Genomic DNA, 14,171 nt, shown 5'->3' with positions numbered 1-14,171 from the left:
GATGGGGTTGAAAACCCACCATAGTTAAGTAGAAGATATCCATTTTTAAATTCTTCAATAAATAAACTCAATGTATAGGAACCAAAATGAAGGGAATACCCAGAGATTTTAATTCTTAACACAAATAAAGTGTCAGCTCCTAACATCCATTCAAGAAAATTATGAGCAGTGCCACTGACGACACTGATGTCATTAGGACTACTCACAAGCTTAAAGTTAGGCATATGTTTAAGTATCTGACTGAAGCAGGGTCATGCTGAACACTGCTCCTACACTGGACTATTGTTCACAAGTGTCCATTTCCACATTAGTGATATGCTTATTTTATTTATGCACATTCCCTGTCATTGGTGTATGAATCTTGCAACTTTCAACTGGACATAAAGTAATAGATTTTCTAACCGTTAAGCACAACTCCAAGTTTCAATGGGAGTTAAGTACCATTTGAGTCTTTGAAATTTCCCCTGAAGTGACTGATATTAAGAAGAAAATAAATTACTATAAAGCATATTTTCCCTTTTGCTCAGACGCTTATGAATAACCGTACCTAAAAGGCAGTGCAAAACAAACACACATTTGACACATTGTTAACGTGCAAAACACATTCAAACATTGCACACTAAGGGCATTTCTTTCAATAATTGCTCAACTTGGAGTTCAGCCTTCAATAGAGGTGCTTTTTTCTATCAAGCAAACAACATTTTAGGTAACGCCTTACCTGCCTCAACAATTTCTCTATAGCTGACATTACCATGAGTCCTCTCCACACAACTGGTGCAGTCTCTTCTACCAAGAAACCCATTGACATACTGAAACAATAAAGCAAAAATTTATCTTTCAAAACATGATACAAAACAAAATTATCTGAAATAAATCTATAAAGTAAAACATATGCTCACCATGCAATGCCATAGTTCTTAAGGGGTCTCATTAAGTTTTCTAAAATAGAAACAAAATTATTGATTTTTTTAAAAACTAAGCAATTTCTTTATATTCATAAATACATCCTCACCTATTCTTACTGAGGTAGTTTTTCACCCAAATCAGCAGTAGGAGTTGCCTCAGTGCTTTCTGTATTTTATCCATCGAGCCACATTTTCAAAGTAGCATTATGCATGATGGTGAGTTTTCAGGCCCATCCCTTTCTTAGGAACTTAGGCCAGGTTTACACTACAAAAACTTACATCAGTATAACAGCATCGCTCACAGGTGTGAAAAATCCACACTTCTGATCAACCTACCTAACTCCCGGCGTAGATAGCGCTATACTGACGGGGGAGCTTGTCCCATTGACATAGCTACCACCTCTCGCAGACGTGGATTAACTCTCCCGTCTACTTGGTAGCATCTTCACTAAAGGACTACAGAAGCACAGCTTTTTAAGTGTAGATCTGCCCTCAATCTCTACTAGCTCAGGCTTCAACCTTCACATATATCTCTATTAGAGTGCATCAATACAAACTCAACCATGCCTTCTTCGACATCCTATGCAAAAAGAGAAATCAAGCTTTCTTGAGTGGTTTGCCCAGCATACCATGTGATCAATCATTTATACCTTATGTATTTCCTTTGTTAGCCTTCTACCAAAACCCGTAGGACTCATTTATCACAAGCTGTATATGGTGAGGACAGCAGGTCTATCTTATAAATGAATAGTTAAGATGAATATAACCGATGAATGCAACACCCTGGTGTGACCCAGAGGCCCCTTGCCAATGGTTCCTCCCTGTTCTTTGCAAACAACTCTCATCTCAGATCTGACAACACCAAACATATCTTAGAGTATTTATTCACAAGGGTAACATGTAAGGTATCTACAGAAAGCTCATAACTTTTCAAAACTCAATCATTCTGATATGTGCATACAAGTAATATTTATGGAACAATTTAACTACATTGAAAGTATGCTTTCAGATGTAAAAGTTAGTCAGCGTGGAATAATAAGTGATGGCCAACTGGAGCAGGCGGGAGTTGTCACTCCTCCCTGCTTAGTTGGGTATGTAATGCAAGTCGCAAGTGTCTAGTCTTGCTCCATCCCAAGACTAGCAATGGTAAACCATCAGAGACAACTGCAAACAATCAAAACTTCTTGGAGGTAAAAAGGAACATTATTACACACAGGATCTCCCTGTCTATGAAGTCACGCAAAAGACTGTTTCAGTGTAATACAGAGTGAGGAGAGGAAACGCCTGGTGGAAAGGGGGTGTTTTTCATGAAAGTTTGGATCCTGGTTTAAGTGAAGCCAGCCAGTTCGCAACAGACTGAACTTTGGGAATGAAAACCTACTTTATTAGAAGAGAAAGGTAACTATTAATAAATGTAGGCCCTAGTTCCCATTTTATGATTTTATTTTGTACTGTAATCATTTGTTTCTACCACTCTCTCGTTTTTTTGTTGAATCTCTATTCTTTCTTAAATAAACTTTCTCTTGTTTTATTACAAGTGCTGTGTGTTATACAGGATTGGTGGTTTAAGGTAAAACTGAAGTACACTGCTCCTTTGCGGGCAGAGAATCTGGGATTTCTGTGAATATTAGCATCAGAGGCTGGACATCACAGGGTAATGCTTCAAAGGTGACTCAGGTAGGTACAAGGGTGCATCTCTTGTTAACCTGTAAGGCAAAGACAGGGCTGTCATTGCCCAGAGAAGAGTGCCTGAGTGGCTAACAGGCTGGTGGAGTTAGAAAGCTAACACCCAACCAATATGTGCAAGGCTATCTCTCGCTAGAGGCAGCCATTCCCAGTCTTTATTTAAGCCTAAATTGATAGTATCTAGTTTTCATATTAATTCAAGTTCAGCAGTGTCTCATTGGAGTCTGCTTTTGAAGCTTTTCTGTTGCAAAATTGCCACCTTTAAATCTGTTACTGAGTGGCCAGAGAGGTTGAAATGTTCTCCTACTGGTTTTTGAACGTTATGATTCCCAATGTCAGATTTGTGTCCATTTATTCTTTTGCGTAGAGACTGTCCGGTTTGGCTAATGTACATGGCAGAGGGACATTGCTGGCACCATGATGGCATATATCACATTGGTAGACGTGCAAGTGAACGAGCCGCTGATGGCATGGCTGATGTGATTAGATCCTATGATGGTGTCACTTGAATAGATTTGTGGTCAGAGTTTTATTATTTTATTTATCAGGCTTTATTCCAAAGATAGGTTCCTGGGTTAGTGTTTTTGTTCTGTGCTGTGTGGTTGCTGGTGAGTATTTGCTTCAGGTTGCGGGGCTGTCTGTAAGCAAGGAGACAGACTTCATAAAGAAATTATGAAATGTTAATTTTCTGAAATAACTAGGCTCATTTTGACATTTCATTTTATGATTTTTTCCATTAGAAAATATTAACAAATCATCAACTCAAATCACCAAAAACACAGAAAAGCTTAAAAAGAAGTTTACAATCCCTCCACAGCCCTTCCACTTTACAACACAGCTCGTTTCTTCTTCAACTCCTATTACATTAATTTTCTGGGGGTAAAAAGCAAATTAATTCAGAATGCATCAATTCAGTTTTAAAGAGAGTTAAAAATAAAAGCAGAAAAACAGCTGCTTGCTGTAAGATTATGATACAAAAGTAGGTCTGGCATAAGTAGGGAAAATATGCTGAATTTGATCATGTATTAGTCAACTACATTTCAAAGTAATGTTAATGTATGATTTTGTACTAAAAGCACAAGATGAGTGAGTTGTCTGAAGCCACTACCTTCCATCAAGGGTGCCTTCCCTCCAATCATCAAATTGATTCACCAGATAGCCTTGAGGTCTTTGTGGATCCAAAGCCTTTTTCTACCTGTAGCTGGCCAGAAGACAGTGTTATTCCATTAAACTGATTTGGCTACAGTGAACCACAAATTAGGGACCACTATGATTTATTATTTAATTCACTGTATCTAAGAGGAATGAAGCTGACAACTCTGAAAAACTTCCACTTGATTCAAGATGCAGCATCCTACCTACTCAGCAGCAGATCACTCCTACATTCGGCTCTCTGCATAGCTCTATGTGCAGCACAGAATCAAATTCAAGGTTTTTGTCCAAATATTCAAAAGCCATTTACTGGATTAGCCCAGGTTACCTGAAGAACTGACTACCTCCCTCTATACAATTATAGCTGCTCCAGTCAGCTAGTGCACTAGAAAGGTCAACAACAACAGCGAGAATTGTGAGGATAGTGGATAGAGCTTACCTACCACTGGACTGCAATTCTGAAACTAACTTCTATAACACATCAGACATCCCACCTTCAGAACAAAATGCAAAGCTCACTTATTTAACTTAGCTCTCTCAGAGCAAATAAATTCATTAATACACAAAGATAAAACTGATAGAAGAAAAGGAAACTGGAGATAAAGGTCCTGTTAAAAATATATTTTAAAAGTTGTAATACCCTGAAATACCTTGGTGATAAGCATGGTATGAAAATGAAGGTAGGTAACCTGAGTTTTATTTCCAACTCTACCAAAAATTATTTTTTTAGATTTATTGAATGTGTTAGTTCTTTTTGTGCCACTTTAAGCAAGTCAGTCTTTATAGCCCAGATTCTCCAATTGTAAAGTGGCTATATTACATGCTTCACAGGGATGCTGTGAGGTTTAGAGAAACACTATCAACCTAAAAAAAAATTTAGGCAGGTGTCATTTTTACTTCTTTATTGTTAATTTTAACCCCTATAATCATTAAAGAAAAACAAATAGGAAAATAGAGAAAATATGGGTTATGTACTCAATAACACTTCAGATGTATTAAACTTCACTGTTTCTCCTGGAATCAGTACGTTTTACTGTATGTGGGATGGTTTCATAAAAGAACCGGCAAGAAAATCATGCTAAAAATAGGAAAGTGTGATTGTAAGATGACAAAAATTAGCAGAAAGAGTCAGGAATACATGTAGTATTTAAAACTATTTTAAAATTAATTTTTAAATTGGCTCGATTTTAAATTGTCTCTGATGTTTTAATATCTCTATTCTACTGAGAAAAGTGACTCTAAAAACGGCATTCTGGATTTTCATATTTATTGCCTATCAATTTATTCTAGGTCAAATATGTTCAGCTTACAAACAGAAACAAGTACACATGCAAACATATTTATGACCGCCATTGTTAAAAACTCTACCTGAAAGCTCAGAGTTAATCTGGTTTCTTCCTTTATTACGGTGGATGATGCATAAGTTATGCAGACTAAATTATTCTCCAATTTGCACTTGTGCAACCTAATTGTTTTCAGTGAGGTTGTACAGATGTAACTTATTGGTCCTTGTGATAAATGAGAGGTGGGATAGCTCCCTTTTGTGGACACCCAGCCAGCCAGCCATATAATCCCTCTTGGTAGTTGTTCTCTATTTGCTTTACCTGTAAAAGGTTAACAAGCCCACAGGTAAAAAGGAAAGGAGTGGGCACCTGACCAAAAGAGCCAATGGGAGGCCTAGAACATTTTAAAATTGGGGAAAAGCTTCCATTTGTCTGTGTGTTGTGGTTCTCCGGGGAAGAGGGGAACAGGGCAGCAATTATGCTGTGAGAAGCTTTAAGCCAGGTATGAAAAACCATCAGATCATACCTAGAGATTACTTATCTGAAACCCCAGATATGTAAGTAAATTAGGGAATGTCCAGGAAGACGCGATTAGGTTTATTTCTGTTTACTTCTTATTGGCTTGTGGACTCCTCTGTGCTAACCTCAAATGTTTTTGTTTTGCTTGTAACCTGGAAGCTGGACCACAAGAAGGTTATTCTTGATGTTTAATTCATGTAAGTGGTTATTTTAAATCTAGAAAAGCCTAAGTTCTAGATGTATTTTCTTTTTGTTTTTAATAAAATTTACCTTTTTTAAGAACAGGATTAGATTTTTGGTGTCTTAAGAGGTTTGTGCATATTTTGTTTAATTAGCTGGGGGCAACAGCTAATTTCCTTTGTTTTCCTTCTCAATTCTTCCCCGGAGGAGGGGTGAAAGGGCTTGAGGATACCCCACAGGAAGTAATTCCCAAGTGCGCCTTCCTGGGTTCCAAGGAGTTTTGCATTTGGGTGGTGGCAGCATCTACCCACCCAAGGTCAGAGAGAAGCTGTAAGCTTGGGAGTTTAATACCAGCCTGGAGTGGCCAGTATTAATTTTTAGAATCCCTGCAGGCCCCCACCTTCTGCACTCAAAGTGCCAGAGTGGGGAATCAGCCTTGACAGCCCTATAAGTGTAATTTACTAAATAATTCTAGGTACTGACATACTGGCTCAAACTAGTGGTTCATCAAGTCCAAGATTCTGTTTTTTATGATAGTGGCAAATTCCAGATGCTGCTGAGGAGGGTGTTAGAATCCCTTTAAGAGTTAATTATTGACTAATTTGCTTAAGCCTATCAGTTAGTGATTAATGGTTTATATCCTTTTTTAATTCTTATCCAGTGTAATTTAATGTTAGACATTATGCTGGATAATGAGTATAACTTCTTAATATTTTCTGTGCTCTTGGACTCCATGGGTATTGTGGTAATGAGTTCCACAAGCTAATTACATTTAACTGAGTAAACTGTAAATGTGTTCCTATTCAGATTTGCTTGAATGGCACCTTGTTCTTGTATTATGAGAAAGTATAAATAAAAGTCTCTTTTCCGTTCTCTGTACCATTATTTTATTCTCCTGATGATACACAAGAAAGAACAAAATGCAGGTTCATCTCTCATAACTGCTGTCACTACACAGCTAACACCAAGACTAGATTAAGGAATCCAGGGCCCTAGCATACCTCACATGCCCCTCACTCCCAATAATCCCATCCCACCTGCGCAAGAGTCATCTTCTGGGCAGACTGTGGGCTCCCCATCTCTGGACCCCTGCTCCTTGTCTTCAAGCAGGCTGAGTGTCCCGGAGAAGGAAGACTTAGGCCCTACCCAACTAAGCAGAGGATTCTGCTGGGGGGCATCCATGACAGGATAGTAACACACAGTTCTATGCTGGGATGGTGTTGGTGGGGACAGCACAGTTGGGGTTTCCAGCCTTAACGAATCACTGAGATGAGCAGACAAATTCACCTCTTTCGGATCTAGGATTACAGGCAATCCGCAAGTCAAGAAAAATTCACTGTGACAGTTAAACTTGAAAACATGATCAGAGTATCTCCACAACCACAAGGGCTAGAAATAAATTTGGTTTCTTGGTATTTTTTTTAAATTACAGATGATATTCTGACACCTTGTGACTTTGGGAGCTAGGCTCAGATGAGTAGGCACATAGTGCCCATGCTTTAATATAGCTCTGGTTAACAGTAGTTTAAAAAAAAAAAACAAAAAAAAAAAAACCTATCACCACACACCACACGCTTATTTTTGTTACAAAAGTAAACAGAAAGAACAGACTTATTGATTAACATGTTGCTATTTTTATACTGTCTCTTTTCAAAGTAGAACCAAACTAACTCATTCATATATGCGAAGATTTCAAGATATTCAATCAGAAGCTGTTGAAACATGCAAAGTATTATTAATAATAGCACAAAATTGTTAAAATTAATCTGCAATCTGACAACAGTTTATCCTGCTTTGATATCAAAAGCCAATCACCTTATATACCAGGGATCGGCAATCTTTGGCATGCGGCTCGCCAGGGTAAGCACCTTGCCGGGCCGGTTTGTTTACCTGCCGTGTCTGCAGGTTTGGCCGATCGCAGCTCCCACTGGCCACGGTTCACCCCTCCAAGCCAATGGGGGCTGCGGGAAGCCGCGGCCAGCACATCCCTCGGCCTGCGCCGCTTCCCGCAGACCCCATTGGCCTGGCACTGTGAACCGCAGCCAGTGGGAGCCACGATCGGCCACACCTGCGAACGCGACAGGTAAACAAACCAGCCCAGCCTGCCAGGGTGCTTACCCTGGCGTGCCGCGTGCCAAAGGTTGCCGATCCCTGTTATATACTGTCCAAGATTTAGTTACAAACACGGCCCAAATCTGAAAATCATATTACATTTTAGTCTCTTGTACTAACTGAAAGAAAAAACCCAGCTTTAAATCTCAAAAGGTGTTGGATAATACTGATTGCGTCTCCGTTATGCTACAATAATTTGATTAAGCTTTTCAGCCTTCTACTTCATGTAGTCAGCAACATCAAGAATGAGAGCTTCCAAATCAGCAGTAGAGGTAGGAACCATGAAGCCGGATCTCAGCCAAGCACAGACAGAGCACCGCAGCAAGGGCTAATCTTGCAACTAGCTATAGAATTTGATATATTATTTAAAGTGACACTGCCAAATAGATTTTTATTTTTTTTACATTGACTAATCTTTAAAAAACAATATGATAGCACCCTTTTAATAATATATCCTGATTTTTTTAAAATTTCTACTTTAATTGAATGTTAATTTTTCTGCTCCAGGGCTGTTTTTAAAAGGGGTTGAGAACTAAACTGACCAAGAAGTTAAATCCCACCCATCTTCAACCCCCACTGTCTCTGCCTGCACACATTCACCTGTTACCCCTTTCAGTTTTAGCTTTGCTACTGCCACTGCCTGACGTACTTCCCTTTGTAAATCCTAAGGCAGTCCAAGCAGTTGCAGTCCCACAAGAGCAATGCATGACAGGAATGCCTCTATACATAAAGTGCTGCCAAATGCACATACTAAACTAACAGGGAAAAATAATTTCCCCCTAATCTTTCTCTTTCAGTAATCTTAAATGTCATTCATAACATCAGCTGAGTACAAAATGTTCAGATACAAGTGTATGTTTTCAAGTTGACCATATCCCTTTAACAACCACAATGTTCCTATCAGAAAAATATACAGTACTTCATTTACCTAAAATGCTATGCATCTAAAAATAATTAGAACTTTAGTTTCACACAATATACTACAATAGCTAGAAAAATCAGATTATATGAAAAATGTGCACTTGCATAAAAAATGTTAAACTGTTGAGCATGCACAGATTTATCTAAAAGAAAGGACAGCAATTTAAAAGGTTAACACTCAACTATTATCCTGCATTAAACAGTATCAGAGTAAAACAATTTTTAAAAATTGAACAAGCAAGTAAATGTTTTGCACCCAATGTAAAAATCTATCGTCACTCAAGAATTAGAATAGCCATTTCAGGCTAAAAAATTTGTAACTAGGATTGTTTGAAGAAAGCAACAAAGATATTCATCTCATTTGCTCAGAGGCCAGCCCACCATACCCTTCCTAGATCTCTCTCTCTCTCTCTCTCCCTCTCTCTCCCCCTTCCCAGTGCCTTATTTTGAGACTAAAAAAAAAAAAAAATCAAAACATTTGACTGAATATTCTATTATTTGTACTGGAGGTGAAATTGGGTCAGCTTGAAGAAACTTGTGTCTACTTATTCCTGATGGTTGTATCTTGTAAAATCAAAACTTCAGTTAAAAAAAATTAAGTTTAGTCAATGCAAAAACAGCCTTCAAATGTGAAACAGAAGTAATAATATCTATCTACCGAAGTCTGCAGATAGCTTGTAACAACAGTTTCAAGACAGTCGTGAACTTCACGTATTTAAGTATTTATTCTGAAACCTAATGAGGACAATTTAAACGTCAAAATTGTTTAGTAGGTCATTTCTGATTAAAATATGAAAGAAAAGGATGATTCAATTAAACAGACTGGGACAATCTACAATGAGCAACCTTATATTTTTGGTGTCGTCACTAGGCAGAGTTTGGGTTGTGAATGGAGGTTGGGAAAGTATCACTACTTTTTATTTCCTAATGTGATTTCTGATTTACATCTTTAAAAGATGTATACTGATTCCTGTTGCATTATGTCCTGGCCAGTAAATCTAAACACACTATATCAAGCTATAGCCACACTAAATGGATTTTTGTGCTAAACCCATCAGTAGTAATACAGTTAATAACTGCAGCAAAAATGAATTGCAGTCATTAAGTTTCAAAATTAACATATTACTGTAACAGCACACCTCTCTTTAGAGCTTTCAGGTAAAATTCTTTGCTGGTGTGAACTGGTACAGCTCCAACCTGGCCCATTATTTCAGCCCATCTGCAGACTTGGGTTTGCGTCAGTTCACATCAAGTAGGTTTTCAGTCTACAGTAAGTTAACCCCTCTGGCTGCCAAGAAAATTAGCAGTTTCTTTTTAAAGTGAAATCTTACATTGAGGAAATAAATGAAAATTCATGGAAAGAGCCTAAATCTGTACAGTGTGGAATTTTCACAGCACAAATTTGTAGTGACACTAATTGCGCCTGATGCCAGGTTTAGGTCTTAATCAAGTTTGGGGAGGCCGATGATTTTTGACACGTGGCAGATTTTCAGTAGTCTTCCTTTATTGGTGACCCTTGTGAAGAATTGAGCTAGCCAAAAGCAAGAGCATGCTTTTTTTTTTTTTTGCCTCAGTCTTCACAGACAAGGTCAGCTCCCAGACTGCTGCACTGGGCAGCGCAGTACAGGGAGTAGTTGAGCAGCCCTCAGTGGTGAAAGAACAGGTTAAGGACTACTTAGAAAAGCTGTACATGCACAACTCCATGGGGCCGGATCTAATGCATCCGAGGGTGCTGAGGGAGTTGGCTGATGTGATTGCAGCTCCATTGGCCATTATCTTTGAAAACTCGTGGCAATCAGGGGAAGTCCCAGAAGATCGGAAAAAGGCAAATATAGTGCCCATCTTTATAAAAGGGAAGAAGGCGAATCCGGGGAACTACAGCCTCACCTCAGTCCCTGGAAAAATCATGGAGCAGGGCCTCAAGGAATCCATTTTGAAGCACTTGGAGGAGAGGAAGGTGATCAGGAACAGTCAACCTGGATTCACCAAGGGCAAGTCATACCTCACCAACCTGATTGCCTTCTATGATGAGATAACTGGCTCCGTGGATATGGGGAAAGTGGTGGACATGATATATCTTGACTTTAGCAAAGCTTCTGATACTGTCTCCCACAGTATTCTTGCCAGCAAGTTAAAGTAGTATGGAGTGGATGAATGGACTATAAGGTGGACAGAAAGCTGGCTAGATCGTCGGGCTCAACGGGTAGCGATCAACCGCTCGATGTCTAGTTGGCAGCCAGTATCAAACGGAGTGCCCGAAGGGTTGGTCCTGGGGACGTTTTTGTTCAACATCTTCATTAATGATCTGGATGATGGGATGGATTGCACCCTCAGCAAGTTCGCAAATGACACTAAGCTGGGGGGAGAGGTAGATACACTGGAGGGTAGGGATAGGGTCCCGAGTGACCTAGATAAATTGGAGGATTGGGCCAAAAGAAATCTGATGAGGTTCAACAAGAACAAGTGCAGAGTCCTGAACTTAGGACGGAAGAATCCCATGCACTGCTACAGGCTGGGGACTGACTAGCTCAGTGGCAGTTCTGCAGAAAAGGATCTGGGGATTACAGTGGACGAGAAGCCAGATATGGGTCAACAGTGTGCCCTTTTTTGCCAAGAACAGTAATGGCATATTGGGCTGCATAAGTAGGAGTGTTGCCAGCAGATCAAGGGAAGTGATTATTCCCCTCTATTCGGCATTGGTGAGGCCACATCTAGGGTATTGCATGTGGGCCATGGCTAAAGGGTGACTTGTTTACAGTCTATAACAAGGGTGGCCAAACCACAGCTAACAAGCTGCATGTGGCTATTTTACAGTTGAAGTGGTTTCACGGAGCGCCTGTCGTCCTGTCATGCCTCCCTCTCTCCCCCCCACCTGCCCGCCCATTCTCCACTTAGCAGACTGGGAGGAAAGAAGCTCAGGGCTTCTACTCTGCAGGGGCTTCTGCCAGAGACAACTGGTACCTGCTGAGTGAGGAGGGGGCACAATTTAAAGGTTTAACCCTCCCCCGCTCCCAACAGCTTGAGTCACACACACCCAGGGTATGCTCCCCTTCTTCTGTTCAGCGGCCCCTCCCCGCAGCTCCCAGGTGTTACTCTGTGTGGAGAGGCAGTGGCAAACAGCTGGGACCTGTAGGAAGGAGCCAAAGCTTTAGCTCCACAGAGAAAGGCAGCAGCAAAAGCAACTCTTCCTGCAGCTCCTGTTTGCTGCTGCCTCTCCCCAAGGCCACAGCTCCCAGCTTGCCGGCTCCAGAAGCTGCCACGGAGGGGGCCCTGCAGCACGATGTAACCAATCAGGGCCAGCAAACCCTGTCAAAAATCTGGGGGGCTATGGGCACGTGACCTCACATGCCTCCTCCCCCCCATTTATCACCTCTGGCTTCTGTCCAGTGGGGAACGGGGGTCTCGGAGCTCCAGCCCCATGGGGCGCACCTGCCAGGGCTCGGGGCTTCAGCAGGAGGGGGGCTGAAGCCCCGAGCCCTGGCAGGCATGCACGCCCCAGTTCTCAAACTTCTGAAGACTGTCACATGCAGCTCAGAGGGTCAGTAAGTTTGGAAATCCCTCGTCTGTAAGTATCTACATGGGAAACAAATATTTAATAATGGGCTCTTTGATCTAGCAGAAAAAGGCACAACACAATCCACTGGCTGGAAGCTGAAGCTAGACAAATTCAGACTAGAAATAAGGTGTAAAATTTTAACTGCGAGAGTAATTAATCGTTGGAACAACTTCCCAAAGGTCGTGGTGGATTCTCCATCACTGACACTTTTTCAATCAATATTGGATGTGTTTTTAAAAAAATATATATATATATGCTCTAGGAATTATTTTGTGGAAGTTCTATGGTCTGTGTTATACAGCAAGTCAGAGTAGACGTCACATTAGTCCCTTCAGGCCTTGAAATCTATTGAGTCAACCTTCAATTTTTTAGAAGTAGTTGCAGTCTTTTGCTAGTCTTTAGAATGTATTGCTTTATATACAAATAAATAGTTTGGTGCATCACTAAGTGGCAATAAAGTTCTGAAGTACTATAGAAGCAATTAACAGTTCCACTGGAGAAAAATATCTGTCAGTATCTTCATAATAAATTGTATACTTTTTTTTTTTTAAATGTGATTTATAGGTATTAGGACTATCATGATCATGGCAAAAAAATAAACCCAAAATGCCATTTTGCAATTTCAGTCACTTTTGCTCTCTGCCAACTAGTGAAAGCAATGGATTTTAAAAAATGAAATTTTGCAGTTCACTAGCCCAAAATGTTAATTTGAGTTTTTGGCTAAATTATTTTGAAGGATGTGAAGCAGCAAGTAAATAGTCATTGTATTTATGTTATAAAGTAGCATCTGTGCATGTGCAACAGCTAGTTTTCATATCCATTCCACACAGATGGGAGATTATCCAATATCTAGTATTCAAGGGTATATTTCAAACTAACCTTTACACATCTATCTTTTCCTGGGATTCTGCATAATATCATTATGAGACACTTCCAGGCTTTTCCATTTACCAAGATTTTGCATAGTAATTTAAGAAAAATCATAATATCTTACATTTATGGAGCATCTCCCATCTCCAGGGAGCCTAAAGCATGTTGAAAACTGGAAATATACAGAGAGATTCATTTTATTCATCATTTCAATATGGTAACTGCTAGATAGGTTTATCCTACTAGGTGCTAAGCACCCTCAATCCTCCTGGAATGTGTGGTTGGGTGACAAAATTGAAATCAATGGGTAATCTGTACCTCACAGGATCAGTCCATATGGGTTCAATGCTGAAAGGTGCTGAGCACTTTGGCCCCAATCCAGCAGGCAAAAAACTCTAAGCACAGGCTTCAAACCCAGTGGCTTCTATGGAATTTACGTGCATAATTAAGTTCTTTACTGAATAGGAATGAATTCAGCACATACTTAAGTGCTTTGCTCAGCCAGGACCTAAGAGTGCACTGCACTATACAGCTAATTAAAAAAAACTAACACAGAAGAGTGAGGGTAAAATATTGGAGCTACCAATCTTATTAAATCACAACAAAGACATTTAAGGAAATCCTTAAAAGAAAAAGACATTAAAACTGAAGTAAGAGGGAAGAGTTAAATCAAAACAGACAGCAATTCCCAACTTTGGCTACCACGTCATCCTTAAAACTTGGAACTGACACTGGGAATTGCTGCCTATAAGGTAAATAGTGGATGCCTTTAATGTTCATTCTTCATGTTTTTATTCAATTGAAGGTAGAAACAATGGTATTTACAATGTTTTTATATGGAATACTTGAAACCAAACTTTAAAGTTTTAGACTTAACCAAGAAAATTACCATGCTATTCATAGACTCCAAGACCAAAAGGAATCATTGTGATCATCTAATCTGACTCCTCCATGACACAGGCAATAGAACTTCCCCAAAATAAGTCC

At 39.8% G+C, this 14,171-nt stretch overlaps 1 protein-coding gene across 6 annotated transcripts in view; it reads right to left on the bottom strand.

Annotated features, from left to right (window-relative positions):
* The window catches only part of NUBPL (NUBP iron-sulfur cluster assembly factor, mitochondrial), a 171,365-nt gene that overhangs the window by 126,809 nt on the left and 30,385 nt on the right, over nucleotides 1-14,171 (bottom strand). For all 6 annotated transcript variants that reach the window (XM_005285313.5, XM_065595438.1, XM_005285314.5 and 3 more), the window contains 2 exons: nucleotides 900-939; nucleotides 719-809 (listed from right to left, as the gene is read on the bottom strand). In XM_005285313.5, coding sequence (XP_005285370.2) covers nucleotides 719-809; nucleotides 900-939 — 131 coding nt within the window. The remainder of the gene's footprint in view (nucleotides 1-718; nucleotides 810-899; nucleotides 940-14,171) is intronic.

Source organism: Chrysemys picta, chromosome 4 (assembly GCF_011386835.1).
Source record: "Chrysemys picta bellii isolate R12L10 chromosome 4, ASM1138683v2, whole genome shotgun sequence".
Taxonomy (NCBI): Eukaryota; Metazoa; Chordata; order Testudines; family Emydidae; genus Chrysemys; species Chrysemys picta.
The sequence above is the reverse complement of the archived record's forward strand: the minus strand, read 5'-3'. Positions and strand labels throughout refer to the sequence as shown.